Below are 14,895 nucleotides of genomic sequence, written 5' to 3' on the forward strand. Positions count from 1 at the left end.
TAAATAAGAACGAAAGAGTTTTCTCTTTAGATTCTATAAGTTTCAGTGTAGCTCAAGCTTATAGATTTAACTCAAATCAAAATTAGAAATTTGTATCACAGGAATGATATTTGTCGAATTTTTAGATTTTACTTTTCCTGTAAAAACTGAAACTAGTTCCCTTGAAAGTAATGTATGCTGACTCTTTGGTGGGACAAAATTATAATTCTATTGGAAAACACCTGCAGCCGAGTTTGAACCATGAATAATTTGGACCCCGACTGTGTTCCATAAATGACTTCTCATTTCGTATTCAAATATACATCTAGAAGTTGAAAAGTTTATTATCAACGCCATAGTTCACTAAGGCTATATTGACGCGTGGCAGTTAAAATTGGCTGCGCCATAAAAATCCACCTCATACAAGTAATCTTAGCAAACAAACTATAGATTCATTTTTCAGTGGTAGGTAAGAAGCAAAAATCCATCCCCCAAGACAGTTTGGGATTTACATACTTGATGCAACCAGCCTGCGATACCCTTACTTTAAACTTTAGTCAGTAAATTCACAATAGTTACAGTCTTGTGTCTTTATTGATTATTTCAAAACCGCTATTTTTTAAAAATTAGTCAGAATATAGCACTAATATTCGCGCTACAGATGCTTTTCAATAGGAATATTTAAAACAAAACCATAGCAAGAGATGGCGTCGCTATGAGTCTCGTAGTCTCTTAGCATAACTCTCTCTCCATAGGTAGGGTGGTCACGTGACTCCCTTGAATATGACTCTCCACTTCCAAGAAATCTACTGTAATTCACTGCATTCCTTTTCTGCGTCTTTGTGTCCCCCGTTTGAAGTTTATATACTGAATTGAACCAGCCTGCGATACCCTTACTTTAAACGTTAGTCAGTAAATTGACATTTTTTCAGTTTTGTGTCTTTATTGATTATTTCAAAACTGGTAATCTTTACTTTAAAAAAACAATTGATCAGAATATAGCATAAAGATTCGCGCTACAGATGCTTTTCAATAAGAATATTTAAAACAAAACCATTGCGAGAGATGGCGTTGCTATGAGTCTCATTGTCTGTTAGCATGACTCTCTCTCCATAGAGTAGTCACGTGACTCCTTTGAATATAACTCTCTAATTCCAAGAAATCTACTGTGATTCACTGCATTCCTTTTCTGCGTCCCTGCGTCCCCCGTTGAGGTTTATATACTGAATTGAACCAGCCTGCGATACCCTTACTTTAAACGTCAGTCAGTAAATTGACATTTTTTTCAGTTTTGTGTCTTTATTGATTATTTCAAAACTGGTAATCTTTACATTAAAAAAACAATTGATCAGAATATAGCATAAAGATTCGCGCTACAGATGCTTTTCGATATGAATATTTAAAACAAAACTTTTGCGAGATGACGTTGCTATGAGTCTCATTGTCTGTTAGCCAGTGACGCTCTCTTCATAGGGTGGTCACGTGACTACTTTGAATATAACTCTTTAACTTCCAAGAAATCAGATTCATTTCGCTCTGCGTCCCTGCGAAGATGGCTGCACTCAAATCGCTCAAAGACATCACAGACACCTTCGAAGAACAACTGACCTGCTCCCTTTGTCTAGATGTATTCACTCAGCCCAAAACTCTCTCCTGTCTTCACAGTTTTTGTACCAAATGCATCGCTCAATGGTATCAGACAAGCGGGAATCAAGGCGAATATCGAATGGAATGTCCGATGTGCAAGACGACCATAGTTGTGCCAGACGGAGATCCTTCAAAGCTACCTTCGTCGTTCTACTTGGATTCTCTTCTGGACTTGCTTCATGGGATGAAAAGCATAGCTAATCAACCAGTCTTGCCCCATTGTGTGAGCTGTGAACAACCACGAGTCTTGGTGGGGATTTGTCAGCAGTGTGATGGCTTGATATGCGAGGATTGCTTCAACGCCCACCGGTTATTCAAAGAAATACAAGGTACACACCAACCAATAAAGCTCGATCAATTTAAGGAGGAAAATGTAAACAGTTTCATCAAAAACCAGATGCTGTGCAAGTTCCACGAGAAAATGAAGTCCGTACAGGACTCAAGGAAATTGATCATAGGAGCGATGAATGAAGTAGAGCAACGGAAACAAATCGATGGACAAGAATTGCAACGATCTAAAGAAAGCATAGAGAGAATAGAAAGAGAGATAGCCGTGGCAGAGAGGGATGTCGAGAAAGTGGTTGAAATGATTTGCAAGATGGCTAAAGAACACGGAAGAGCAAAGAAAGAGGAACTGCAGCTAACGCTCCAAGAACTAACGACAGCAAATCATGAAGAACAAACGGCTATTCAAACAAGATTAAAAGATTCAGATGAATTTGTGCAACACTGCCGAGCACTGTTGGAGAGAGATGAAGCATATGAGGAAATAGAAAGTAAGCAAATGATTCTAGAAAGAAGTCAAATGTTATCAGAAGCTCCTTCGATCTTGTGCCATCAACCAATCCAGCGTAACGTGACAATACGTTACTCCGTGACAGAGCAAGTCATGCAATCACTGCAAGACATCGGCAGGATTGTGAAGAACGTGACGGACCCTGCTCGATCTACAATTGAATCAGTGAAGAAAGGTCCTCGTGGTTTTATAAACGAGTGCAAGATAATCACCAGGAATACAGAAGGAGAAGTGTGTCCCACAAGAATCGAGTCTATTGATGTTAGAATCAAAGATGTGGAGGGCAACGAGGTGGAAAAGAAAGTGGCTGAAGACGAAACTGGAAAATACCGTGTGAGTTATAAAGCAGAGAAAGCGGGAAGGTACGAAATTCAGGTGAATATTGGAGGAGAAAGGATCAAGAACTCGCCCCAGAATGTAGAGATACTTGAGGTGAAGGAGTTGTTCAAACCTGTGAAAACCTTTGGAGAAGAGGGAAGTGGTAGAGGACAGTTGAATAGTCCACATTCGATAGCAGTCAGTGATAATGGAGAGATAGCCATTGCTGAATGGGGTAACCACCGTATTCAAATATTCAGTCTTGATGGAAACTATTTAAGAGAGTTTGGCAGAAAAGAAACAGGAGAAGGTCAACTGTATTGTCCATTTGGAGTGGTGTTTAATGAAGACAGAATAACTGTCAGTGATCGTCCAGATGGTAAAGGCAGGATACAAGAGTTTGACTTGAACGGTACTTATGTAAGAACCATCTACAGAGCTGACCAATGGTTTGTACCGCGTGGAATGTGTGTTAACGATGATAAAAACATCGCAGTGTGCTGTTGGGGAGAACAAGAACTGGGTATCAAACCAAGTGTCAAGGTGTTCAGTAAACAAGGACATTTAGTTCATGAGTTTGATATGCCTGATAATAATGAACAGCCTTCCTACATCACCTTTGGTAACGGCAAATACTTTGTATCTTATTGGAACATAAACTATGTTCGTGTTTTTGATGTGAATGGAGTTTTCTTGTACAAGTTTGGTGAAAAGGGAGAAAGAGACGGTCAGTTTAATAGTGTATGTGGACTGGCTGTTTATGGTGCAGACATGATTCTTGTCTGTGATGGTTATAATCACCGCGTTCAACTTTTCACACAAGAAGGTCAGTTTATAAGGTCATTTGGTAGCCGTAGTTCAGGTGTTGGTCAGATAAATGGTCCTATTGATGTAGTAGTTACAGCTGATGGTCGAGTGTTTGTGGTAGAATTTAGGGGTAATAGAGTTTCTGTTTGGTGTTAATAGATATCAACCATTCAACACTTCTTTACACTTCTGTACCTCACATACAGTACAGTATAACCCTAATAACTCTTCCATTATTATTTCCATGAAAACTTTGACAAAAAACATTGATTTTATCGTCATTATTGATGAGTAAACTCGAAATTAGTATTTCTTAGTTTTGTAGATTGTCTTTGTTTTTCCAAATAAATATTTAGTAATTTGTTTCTTTTATCATTTTCATGAGTTATAAAAAATTAACTAAGCTTAATTCTGTATCAGCTGATTCTCTCCACGTGGAAGTTTGAATATTATTTGTAGCAGGCACTTTTCCCAAATAGATATAAAATATTAATTCTTTTTTTTTTTCTAGTGATGAGTTAAAATTTAATGAATTAAATGTGTTTCAACTTTGTATCAGCGAATTATCTCTACATTAATGATGAAAAGGTAAATTATACACCGTGAAAAGATGAAAAAACTTACTGACGTTTCGGACGCTAGTCCTTCCTCGTTGCCCTCCGACGAAGGACTAGCGTCCGAAACGTCAGTAAGTTTTTTCATCTTTTCACGGTGTATAATTTACCTTTTCATCATTACTGTTTCATTAGAAACACCGACGCAGCTCACACTAGTTTTTAGCTAGTTATATCTTTTTATCTCTACATTATCTTATCATAACTTTGAATGACATGTTATTTGTAGCAAGACTCAATATAGTAGACTTGATGAAGTAATGCCAATGTTGTTGTAAATATTTATTAGCAAAGGGAAAAGTAATTGGTTTGTAAATAACCCATATTTAGTTTAATGATTAAAAATATTATCAGTTGATGTAATGTGTGATATGTGTTTTATTATTATGAAAGGAAGTGAGTAATTTGACGAGGACATCTGATGTAAATAGTCTATTGATGGTTGTGACTCATACAATAGCGAGACAATCATCATTGCAGCAGTTTTCCAAGCGGCATTAACATTTTGTCCCACATACAACTACAACTATCTGCTTTAAAGAGTACTACGAGGATTAAGAAAGCATTTGTCTTTTATTTTCAAGGGACAGTAAACAATTGAGGCAATTTATAATCAATCTTCCACAATCAGGGTTTTCAATTCTGAGATATTCTACCCAATTTGTAGAGCTTGTGAGACAACGGTAACTAGGGAAGTCGGAACCATGAATTCCTTAGGGGGATAATAGGGGTTCTGCGTCGGGTGGATCAGGGTGATCCTGGATCAACCCTTGAAATGACGTCCCCTTCTATAAAATGTCACACTCTTTATCGTGACGTCATAGCTTCTGACAGCCAATCAGCGGCTCTCTACAGATAGGTCATATCTATTTATAGCACAGCCTATATTATGTCATCATCAGACTGAGAACCAATCAGCGGTCGTTTCGGAAATTCCGATACGTTGCCTTCCGATCTTGGATTTCGGACTCATAGGCGTTTTTTAAATTTATTTTAATTCATTTTTAATTCTTATTTTTTTATTCTTTTAACAGCTTTATTGGGAAACTAATATTACAATGTGTTGAATAGAAAAAACTAATAGTTACCCAGAAAGGAAAGTCACGAACGGGACACGAGACCCATGCGAGGTGACCACCTTATGAAATGTTGAAATAATTGAGATAATACTCTATGTTTAGATTGACAGATCACGTCATAGATGATAAGGACGATCTCATTTTTTATTTTGGGGGCTCTTCATACAAAGAGAAATTTCATAGTGTTTTTCTAGTTTTCGTTTTATAAGCTTTTGATCTGCGTGATTCAGTTGCATTCGCCTCAGTAGTGCAACTGTCGCTGCGATATGCAAATAATGAGTAAGATTCATGCATCAAGAAATTTGATTATATCATTTATTTCGACCTCGTATTTGTGAGAAATGTTTGGCAATGTTTTAATTATACTCGAAATTTTCTAAGTAGCCCAAAATCGTAAATTGACATTGAATCTGACATTGATTCAGCTCCTAGAATATTATGTGTGCTTTCAGAATTATCCATTTCAACGATTTTTTTATAACATTTGATACTGCAGAAAGGAAAGTTTTACAGTTAAAATCAATGAATGAGTATAGAGTGCAAACAATATAACCGTGAAACTTTAGTAATACTAAATAGAACAATTTCATGCAAGGTCCATTGTTTTCTATTGTTTAATTAGCACTATTTTGTACTATTTAGTAATTAGTGTTTCACGGATTAATTGTTTGCACTCTAACGAGCAAAAGTACTGGTTAACATACCTGTATTATTGTACAAAGAATTTGAATGCATTCCTGTAGTGTTGGTCATTGATTCTCCCATCATAACACTAGGACTACACCCACCACCACCATTACCACCAACTGCATTAGCAGCAGTAAGGGGGACTCGCGGTCAATGTCAAAGATTTACGGGTTTTACAGGCGGTTTAAGGAAGGCGCCGGCAGCGGGAATAAGCCGCGCGATAAGTCCTTACTGCTGCTAGTTGTCGAACCGCAAACGGAGGTTAAAATATCCTTTACATATAGATGGACACCATCACAAGCATTCGAAATAAAACTGTGCGCCGACTGCGAACTCAGGTGTTGGATCGCCTGGATGCTGACTTTGCCTTCACAACATTTATGGAGGGAGATACGGACGAGACGATGACAGAAGAAAGGGCTGAAAGAATAATTAACTTAATACCCGAAGGTAACTACCGGTTGGAGCTAACGTTCATAAAGTATTTAGACGGCGAGTGGATGATAGAAAAGGGGCGCAATCCTATCAGGGCGTCTGGTAAGAAGGACCTGTTTGTCTTAAACGAAAACACACGCCCGGGAGCATTGGTAGGAATAGACATGCTGTTCTACGAGGTTGCTTACCCTGTTACCGTAGTCATTTACGGTGCGTACAAGATAAAGACGCCAGACGTTAAGAAGTTGAAACCGATGCGACATCCCGGTAATTGCGTAGGGAAGTTAGTAAGAGAGTTCTTTGAAGACTCCTCTCGGGGCGGTAAACTGACTTTAAAGAGAAGAGAAGCCATCAGGAAATGGGAAAAAAATACTAATAGGACCGGAGGGTCGATAGACAACATCAAGAAGTTAGAAACGGCGCTGGAGAGGCGAATCCATGTGAAAGATATCACCGACGGCTTTATTTACTCCGGAACACACAAATATGGGGGCCGTAGTGCGCCTATAGTCATCTACCAGCACAATGGGCACGCCTGGCGCGAACTGCGATTCCCAAGAAAGAAGGAAACGAAGGTCTATAAGAATTCTCCATTGGCAGAGTTAATCCATGAGAATTCCATTTGGTTGATGGATTCAGAAGGAAGTCAGTTTATGACGCAAGACGGCACTTTGTATCGACCCGAAATTGAACAACAGCGCATTCAAAGCGCCTGTGAGACCTTAGGGGAAGACTTCTCTGACGAGGTCCTTAGCAGTCGCAGCTTGGACTTCTTAGCCGCAAAGAAAAGAAATGGATGGAAACCTGCCCCAAAAGAGTTCGGAGACATAGCCAAAGCCTGTGTAGAACACGGTCACGGTGGTCTGTGGAACATGGAGTACGACAAAGATGAGTATGTGTCGCTGGATATGAAACACTGTTACCCTGCAAGTTTTAAAGGTCTAGGGGATTGTAAGGAATATTACGACCGTTACGGACATCCAGACTCCCAATTCTTCCGCGTTTCGTTAGACGGTCACTACGACGCCCCAGCAACTGGATTCGTACGATTAACGTCTTGGAAGTTGGCTAAAGACTTACATCCCATAATTTACGCGTGGTACGGGAAGCATCTACAAGAGAAAGAATGGATACCCGTACCTCTATTGAAGTTCTTTGAAGAGCGCAAGCTTTTAAAATACACGGCGCATGAAGCCATACTTTGTCATGGCGCCTTTACGCAATGGCTCCCAGAACACAACCCCACAGCACGCGTTGTCATAGGAAAATTCACGCAGGGCGCTAAGGAGGGCGAGAAACACATGCAGCGACGCCTGATAACAGACGAAGGAGAGTTAAGCTTCCTTATTAAGCGCGCCCACGAACAAGGAACAATGGTGTCTGTGGAGAAATGGGACTAGTTCATAGAAGGTCAGAAAGAACAGAAATGGAATGCACTTTGTTACTACCAAGACCACAGGCCGCAATATTACCACCTGCGTGCGAGTATGTTAGCAAATGCGCATATTAACCTACTTGCGATGCTCCTACGGTTTGACAAAGAGGACGTTCCGCGCGTAGCCACGGATTCCTTGTACGTAAAGCCTGAAGTGTTAGAGAAGATGAAAGAATTCTACACCGAAGATGAGTTGGCGGAAAGTGGTCAATGGCGCGTTAAAGATGAGGAGATAAAAGCATGGAGAGAACGTGTAGAATATCACGGAGAACATCTTTGCGGTAGCGTGGAACCAACCGGGGAGCCACTGCCTTCGGTTGCCGACCCCATTTCCTACCAACGCTTCTCTTACCTCTACGGTACAGGAGGCAGCGGTAAGACTACGCGTGTGTTAGAACTCTTTCCTAAGATAAAGGTGCTAACGCCAACGCATCGTTTGGAAAGAGAAATCTGCGAAATGGGTTACGACGCGCAGACCTACCACAGCTTCTTCCGTTGGAATGGCCAAAAGTGGGTACCAGAAGCCATCCACGACATACCTCCGGTGATACTTTGGGATGAGATTTGCACCGTTCCTTTAGAAATCCTCAAAGAATTCGTAGAATTCCTCCGTGGAAAGTGTCAAGTAATATTCGCCGGAGATCCCTGCCAGCCTCCTCCAATAGCCGGAGAGATGCCCCACGAATGGCTAAAGGGGTTCGTAGACTACTCTGAAGAAATTAACGCCGACTACCGCAGCAAGGATCAAGTAAGGAACCTGAAAGCGGAATTAAGGGGCCTTAGTGACGCCGACCAATGCAAAACACTGCGCAAACGCGTACGAGCGAAGAAATACGAGGACTTCCTTTACGCATGGCATCCAAAGGATCTGGTGCTGAGCAGCAAACGCGCAGCACAGTCTCGCATACAGAAAGACTTACTCAATATACACCGAGAGCGCTTCCCTACGCATCCCGTACCTGTTTGTTATAAACCCCACGACACCCGCATGCAAAAAAGAGACGTCTGGGTACCTGGTACCGACATCCAACTGCAGAACGCGGTAACGCATGACAAAGCCTGGGTACCCATAGAAAAGGTGGAAAAAATAACCTCCCATCCAGATTGGCGCTTAGGCTATTGCATGACAGTCCACAGCGCGCAAGGGCTTACCATAAAAGAAACCTTATGGATCATAGACCAGCGGCTGTGTTGGAGCAACCTTATCTACACTGCCGTAAGCCGCGTAGAATATGCCAAGCAGTTAAAAAGAGCCTGGGGTCCGCAACTGCGCTACGACCGCACCCCAGAGGACGTAGCCAAAGAGAACATTGCTAAGAAACTCCTTCGCTACGAAAGACACGACGAAGAAAAAAATATGACGTTCGACCTATGCGCGGACGACGTCTATAAGAAAGGGGCAAGGTGTGCCAAATGTAACATACCTCTACTATGGAGGTTTGACCCAAATGACGATCAGCAGTTCTCCGTGGATCGCATAAATAATAAACGCGGCCATTGTAGAGGCAATGTAAGACTGACATGCCTAGAGTGCAATCGGGCGCGTGGTGCTGCGCTACTTTGAAGGGCAGCTAGCACTACTCTGAGTCTTTGGGGACTATGAGCAGCTCTTCCATGACAAATCCGCGACTTGGGCCATTTAGGTAATACAACACGGGTTGCCCTTCCTTGGTGACGGACTTCGAAATCTCATACGTTTCCAAAGGCCAGTTAGGATCCGTGGCTCTCTTACTGCCACCTTCGAGTTCCCCCGGCTGATAGAGGTATCTGACCACTATGTTGCGGGGGAGCTTTTTTTCTTTTAGTCCGACCGCCCTTGAACTTCTGACGTAGGACTTGTGTTCCACGTGTTTCTCTTTTATGGCATCCTTGGGTTTTATTCCCGTAGCCCTGGCCGCCTCGTTGTTCAAAGCCGCGACGACCTGGGGGAGCCTCTGAGTCCATTCCCTGTTGCGCTTGGAGGGATCTTCCAGCTCTTTCCAATACTGGTATCCAAAGAGACGCTCAGCCAGGGTTTTATTGAATCTTTCGACGATGCTCTGACCCCTGTGGTACTCAGCTTTGGCTCTTCTAATCTTGGTGTCGTGGTCTTTCAGGGTCTTGGTAACCACGCCCATGAACTCTGTCCCCGCATCCACTTGCAGCAGCTTAGGCCATTTCAAGACGCGCTTATAAATCCTACCTAGGGCTTCTGCGACTTCCCCAGAATCCTTGCTGGTTATGGGTTCGGCGTCCTTGTATCTGCTTGCGATATCAACTACGGTCAAAGCGTATCTATAGGTCTTCTTTCTCACCTTGTCATGTGGTAAGAAGAGCAAATCCGCCTGATGAACTTCATTGGGGACATTTACGGTAAAGCTGGGCCTGGGAATGTACTTAGGCACGGGAAGATAAACCTGCCAGAGGGTTTGTTTTCTTAGCCAGTTTTTAGCCGTTTCATCTGATACCCTGGCCGCGGTCGCGAGTTTCTTGATGGCCGACGCTCCTTTCCAATAGCCTTCAGGCCCATAGTAAATCCTCTTGAGTTTGTCCTCTACGCGGCCCATTATATGAATTCCAGGACGAGATTGATCTTTCGCCCGTTGAAATCCACCGTCTTTCCGTCCACTTTAATGGTGATGTTTATGCTTTCTACCAAATTAGACAAGTCATAGCTCAAAGAAATGGGGGTGTATTCTACTGGGTCAAATGGATTACCTTTGGGCAGAAACTTGGACATAAGAGAAGACTTTTCTCCATTGTTGTAACTATGGACCAAGTCGCAATAGACTTCGTAAGAGGATGCGACTTTCCATTTCACGGGTATGGCTGTGTCGGTAATTGTCTTGCCCGAGGCACATAATAAAGATCCCAATGGGTCAGACTTTCCAAAAGTTACTGAATAGTTTGGCATATTATGTTTGAAGGTCATTTCGTGCGGCAATCCTGTGGTGAGCGTATAACCGTGTTTTGCTAATTCCTTAGCAAGGGTGATTGGTGTGTAATGTCCATCGGGCAGCAATACGCCTTGATAATTGCCGCCGCCTTTATGCTCAGTGACCAAGGCATTGACTAAATTATACCAAGAATTGTACAAAGAGCAACTAACCAACCGAACTTTATGGGCTTTAATGGGGGGATTCAGATAAGTGGTAAAGTCATTCTTGTCGCTTTCCAAAAAGACGATCATATATTTCAGGAAACACAGTTCCCTTCGTTAGAGCAGATACGCCAAAGCTACGCCTCCGGCCAGCCCTGCGACTCCTACGAAGACCAACTCATTGTCTTTTTGTTTCTTAGAAGGCTGATAGTAATTCTTAAACTGAGGCCTTTTTAACCCCGTTAATGCCGCGGGGTGTGCTTGCGCATAGAGCTTAAAGGCGTAGTCCGTGTTTTCGAAGTTCTTATCCGCCTGCATCTTGTCTTGGTAGTTCTTATCCAACCAATCCCTGTAAGCTTGTCTTTTTTCATTCCAAGCTGCCACGTCTCGCTGATATTTCTCCAGCGCTAAGTCGTGTCTCTTCCTTTCGGCGGCTAAATCTCCGCTTTTGTCGCCTCTGACTAATCTATCCAAATACTGACCACCATAATTAGCTCCAGTGAATGCTAAAGCTGCAATAACTCCACCTGCGACCACGCTAGCCATTTATACATTAGGAATGTACTTTTCCTTCTGTAGGTAATTCTTTGCCATGATAGCCCCGCCTACGGCAGCGGTCATTTTAGCAAAATTAGCGAAGCTCTTGCTTGGGTCTTCAGTAAAGTCTTCTTTGAGCACTTTCTTACCTACCCAACCAATACCCGCAACGATGGAAGTAATGATAGCTGCTTCTTCAACAGTTTTCAATAACGCGGTTGACATTATATTACAGAGCGAGAAGGTTATTACTCCATTTCAGGGATCTTACTTTTTCTAACAGCCGGCTCCACAGGTGCGTGCACGGGCGCGTGATATGTTGGTGGTTCTACCTTTTTCGTAGCCCGCCATTGTAAGTAAAGGCTGCCTGCTGCTATAGCAACTCCTAACGCGCCAATGACGTACCCAGGATTAATGAAGGATTCCTCTTCTTTTTCCTCCACCTTTTCTTCTTTTTTGGCTTTGTTCTTTTTATTCATCTCCGCGAGCTTCTTCCCCGCGGCAACTCTGCCTGGAGATTTAGCCTTGGTAATCTTTTGCTCCTCTTGGGGCTGCTCTACCTTCGACTCTGGTTCACTCATTTATATCTAAGGACTTGAAGGACTTGATAAGTACTTGAGAATGACTTAAGTAAGTACTTAAGGACGACTTGACTAAGTACTTGAGGCGACTTGATCAGGTACCTCAGCAAGTGCTGCCTGGAAGACCTTTTCGACTTCTCTGTCCTTTTTGAAGTCCTTCCAAGACATCGTAAGTTCCTTCAAGTCAACGTGCTGAGCTACGTGAAGTGCCGCAGAGGCGACTGCCATTAACTTACCGCACTTCAAAGACAACCACCCGCAAGTTATCTTAAGTTCTTGGGCGATGACATAGTCATCACTAATGTCCTTCTGCAGTTGCTCCACGTCGTCTATAGGCAGCGCAAGTCCAAGCAATTTAGTCGCAAGTCGGATAGCGGAGTCTGCTACGGCGTCCGTGGTCTTGCTTGCAAGGGCAGCCTCGTACCTCTTATGGAACTTCTTGACTTCCTCTTCTGACAACTTATTAACCTGCTCATGGGTAAGTTCCTTGCCTATCATTTCTTTACACTTCCCAGAAGACACAAGAATGTTAAGTTGTTCCTTGAGGTTACTTTCATCTAACTGCGTGGGGACTTCATCTAAGAGCTGCTCAATGTCCATATACATTAGGAATCATAGATTCCAACCGTGTAGGGAAACCTCAAAGAGAAGATCATCTTGGAATGTTGGTGCGTCTTTAAATGCCGCATGTATTCATGCAACTGTTCCTTGGATATCTCACCGCCGTAGTCGCTTAAGATGGTTTCCAGGTCAGACTTGCTCGGAGTATAAAATACGACAAGTGAACCTATGTTTTCCCTAAAAGGCTTGGAGACGCTGGTAAGCTGCTGCGAGAGCAACCAAACGCTAATATTGTCGTGTCTGCCGCTAAAGGCGAGCTTCACTAATTCGGAGGTGCGTCTTTTTACGTCGTCCCCGCAGGCGATGTCATCCAGTATGAGCAAGGTTTGCGTATCTTTAGGGAATTGCTTATGCCAGAACTTAAGATGGCTGGATAACTCGTTAGGGTCTAAGATATCCACAAAGAAGTCGTCATCTTTCACTCCTATGCCCGTCCAGGTGCGGTTGTTCACGTAGGTGGGGCAAAGCAGCACGATGTAGTCGAAGCGGTATCTAAAGGGTCCTAATAGCTGCTCCACGACGAACTGGGTCTTTCCGCAGCCGGTGGGTCCTACTATCAGAGCATTGCAGGGAATATGGTTCGGATCCATTATATATACGATGGACCCAGTGGACGCAGTAAGAAGGATTGCCGGCGACGCAAAAGATAAAAGAGACACCATAGAAATGCAAAGGGAGGAGATCGATCGGTTAAAAGAGCGCGTGCAGGAATTGTACGATGAAATGTGCGGCCTGAAGCGCGCGGAAAGGTTTGGTGCGCTTTTGACGATGGCCGGTTGGGCTAAGGAGTCCGTTAAGGACTTCATGCGATATCCCCCGTAGAATGTTAACAATAACGTTAAATCTTTGTTAAGGATACCTGGAAACTATTTCAAAGAGTGTCTCAGAATGTTGACAATAAGGTTAAATCTTTGTTAAGGATGCCTGGAAACTATTCCAAAGAGTGTCTTAGCTTTACTATTTTGAATCCTGCAAGCGCCCTTAAAAGGGGGTCCTTATTTTTATTTATTATTATTAAATATCCTTAATTATTCTTAATAATAATAAATAAAAATAAGAATGGGATTTGAGACTCTTTGCGCAAATCCCTACTTTACTATTTTAAGCCGCCTACTAACCATTACGGGCTTTCCAGGCATCCTTAACAAAGATTTAACCTAAACGTCAACATTCTGAGACACTCTTTGAAATAGTATCCGGGGCAAAAGAGTCCATTAAGGACTTTATGCGGTATCCCATATAAGGGTTATTAAATCCTTATTATATATGGAGTGTGAGCGGTGTAACAAGGAGTTCAGCAGCAAGCAAATGTTAAAATACCACCTGGAAAAGACGGTGTGCGCTAAGAAGGCACGCGAAAGGCGTTGTAAGGAGTGTAATCGACTCTTTAGCAGCGCGCAAATGTTGGATTACCACGTGGATAACCGCGTTTGCCTAAAGAACGTATGTGAGCGCTGCGAGGAGGACAAGAACGACGAATGGCATCGACATCGGTGCCGCGGCAATTACGACCTGCTGAGCGTGGCTTGCGAGGAGCACGGCGACGTTGCTGCACGATGTTGCCCAAAGGAAACCCAAAGGAAGTTAACGCGCCGGAAGAAGGAAATTGACCAGCGCTTTGCGGAGTTTGACTGCGTCGAAGGCGTAAGGTGGGAAGATAGGGAATATTGGGAGGCAACCTGCGAGCGTTGCGGCTGTCAAAGAAGTGACCAGCATATTTGGCAGTGCCTCTACGACGGTCAAGGCGGCTTTAAGGAGTACTTAGATCGCTTTGAGGCCTGGCATGCCGGCAATGAGGCGGCAAGGAAAGCCCGTAGAAGTTAGAAAGGACCTAAGATAGTAAAGTAGGGTTTGCGCAAAGAGTCTCAAATCCCATTCTTATTTTTATTTATTATTATTAAGAATAATTAAGGATATTCGATAATAATAAATAAAAATAAGGACCCCCTTTTAAGGGCGCTTGCAGGATTCAAAATAGTAAAGCTAAGACACTCTTTGGAATAGTTTCCAGGCATCCTTAACAAAGATTTAACCTTATTGTCAACATTCTGAGACACTCTTTGAAATAGTTTCCAGGTATCCTTAACAAAGATTTAACGTTATTGTTAACATTCTACGGGGGATATCGCATGAAGTCCTTAACGGACTCCTTAGCCCAACCGGCCATCGTCAAAAGCGCACCAAACCTTTCCGCGCGCTTCAGGCCGCACATTTCATCGTACAATTCCTGCACGCGCTCTTTTAACCGATCGATCTCCTCCCTTTGCATTTCTATGGTGT

General features: G+C 42.8%; 1 protein-coding gene across 1 annotated transcript; it reads left to right on the forward strand.

Annotated features, from left to right (window-relative positions):
* The first annotated feature begins 1,531 nt into the window (after nucleotides 1-1,531).
* Nucleotides 1,532-4,138, forward strand: LOC116294601 (E3 ubiquitin-protein ligase TRIM71-like). The gene has a single exon (XM_031702233.2). It carries the CDS (start codon nucleotides 1,532-1,534, stop codon nucleotides 3,701-3,703), a length of 2,172 nt encoding a protein of 723 aa, XP_031558093.2. The 3' UTR covers nucleotides 3,704-4,138.
* The last annotated feature ends 10,757 nt before the right edge of the window (nucleotides 4,139-14,895 follow it).

This window comes from Actinia tenebrosa, unplaced genomic scaffold (genome assembly GCF_029948245.1).
Source record: "Actinia tenebrosa isolate PJP-AT-01 unplaced genomic scaffold, QUT_ActTen_1.0 PGA_scaffold15__27_contigs__length_11533743, whole genome shotgun sequence".
Taxonomy (NCBI): Eukaryota; Metazoa; Cnidaria; class Anthozoa; order Actiniaria; family Actiniidae; genus Actinia; species Actinia tenebrosa.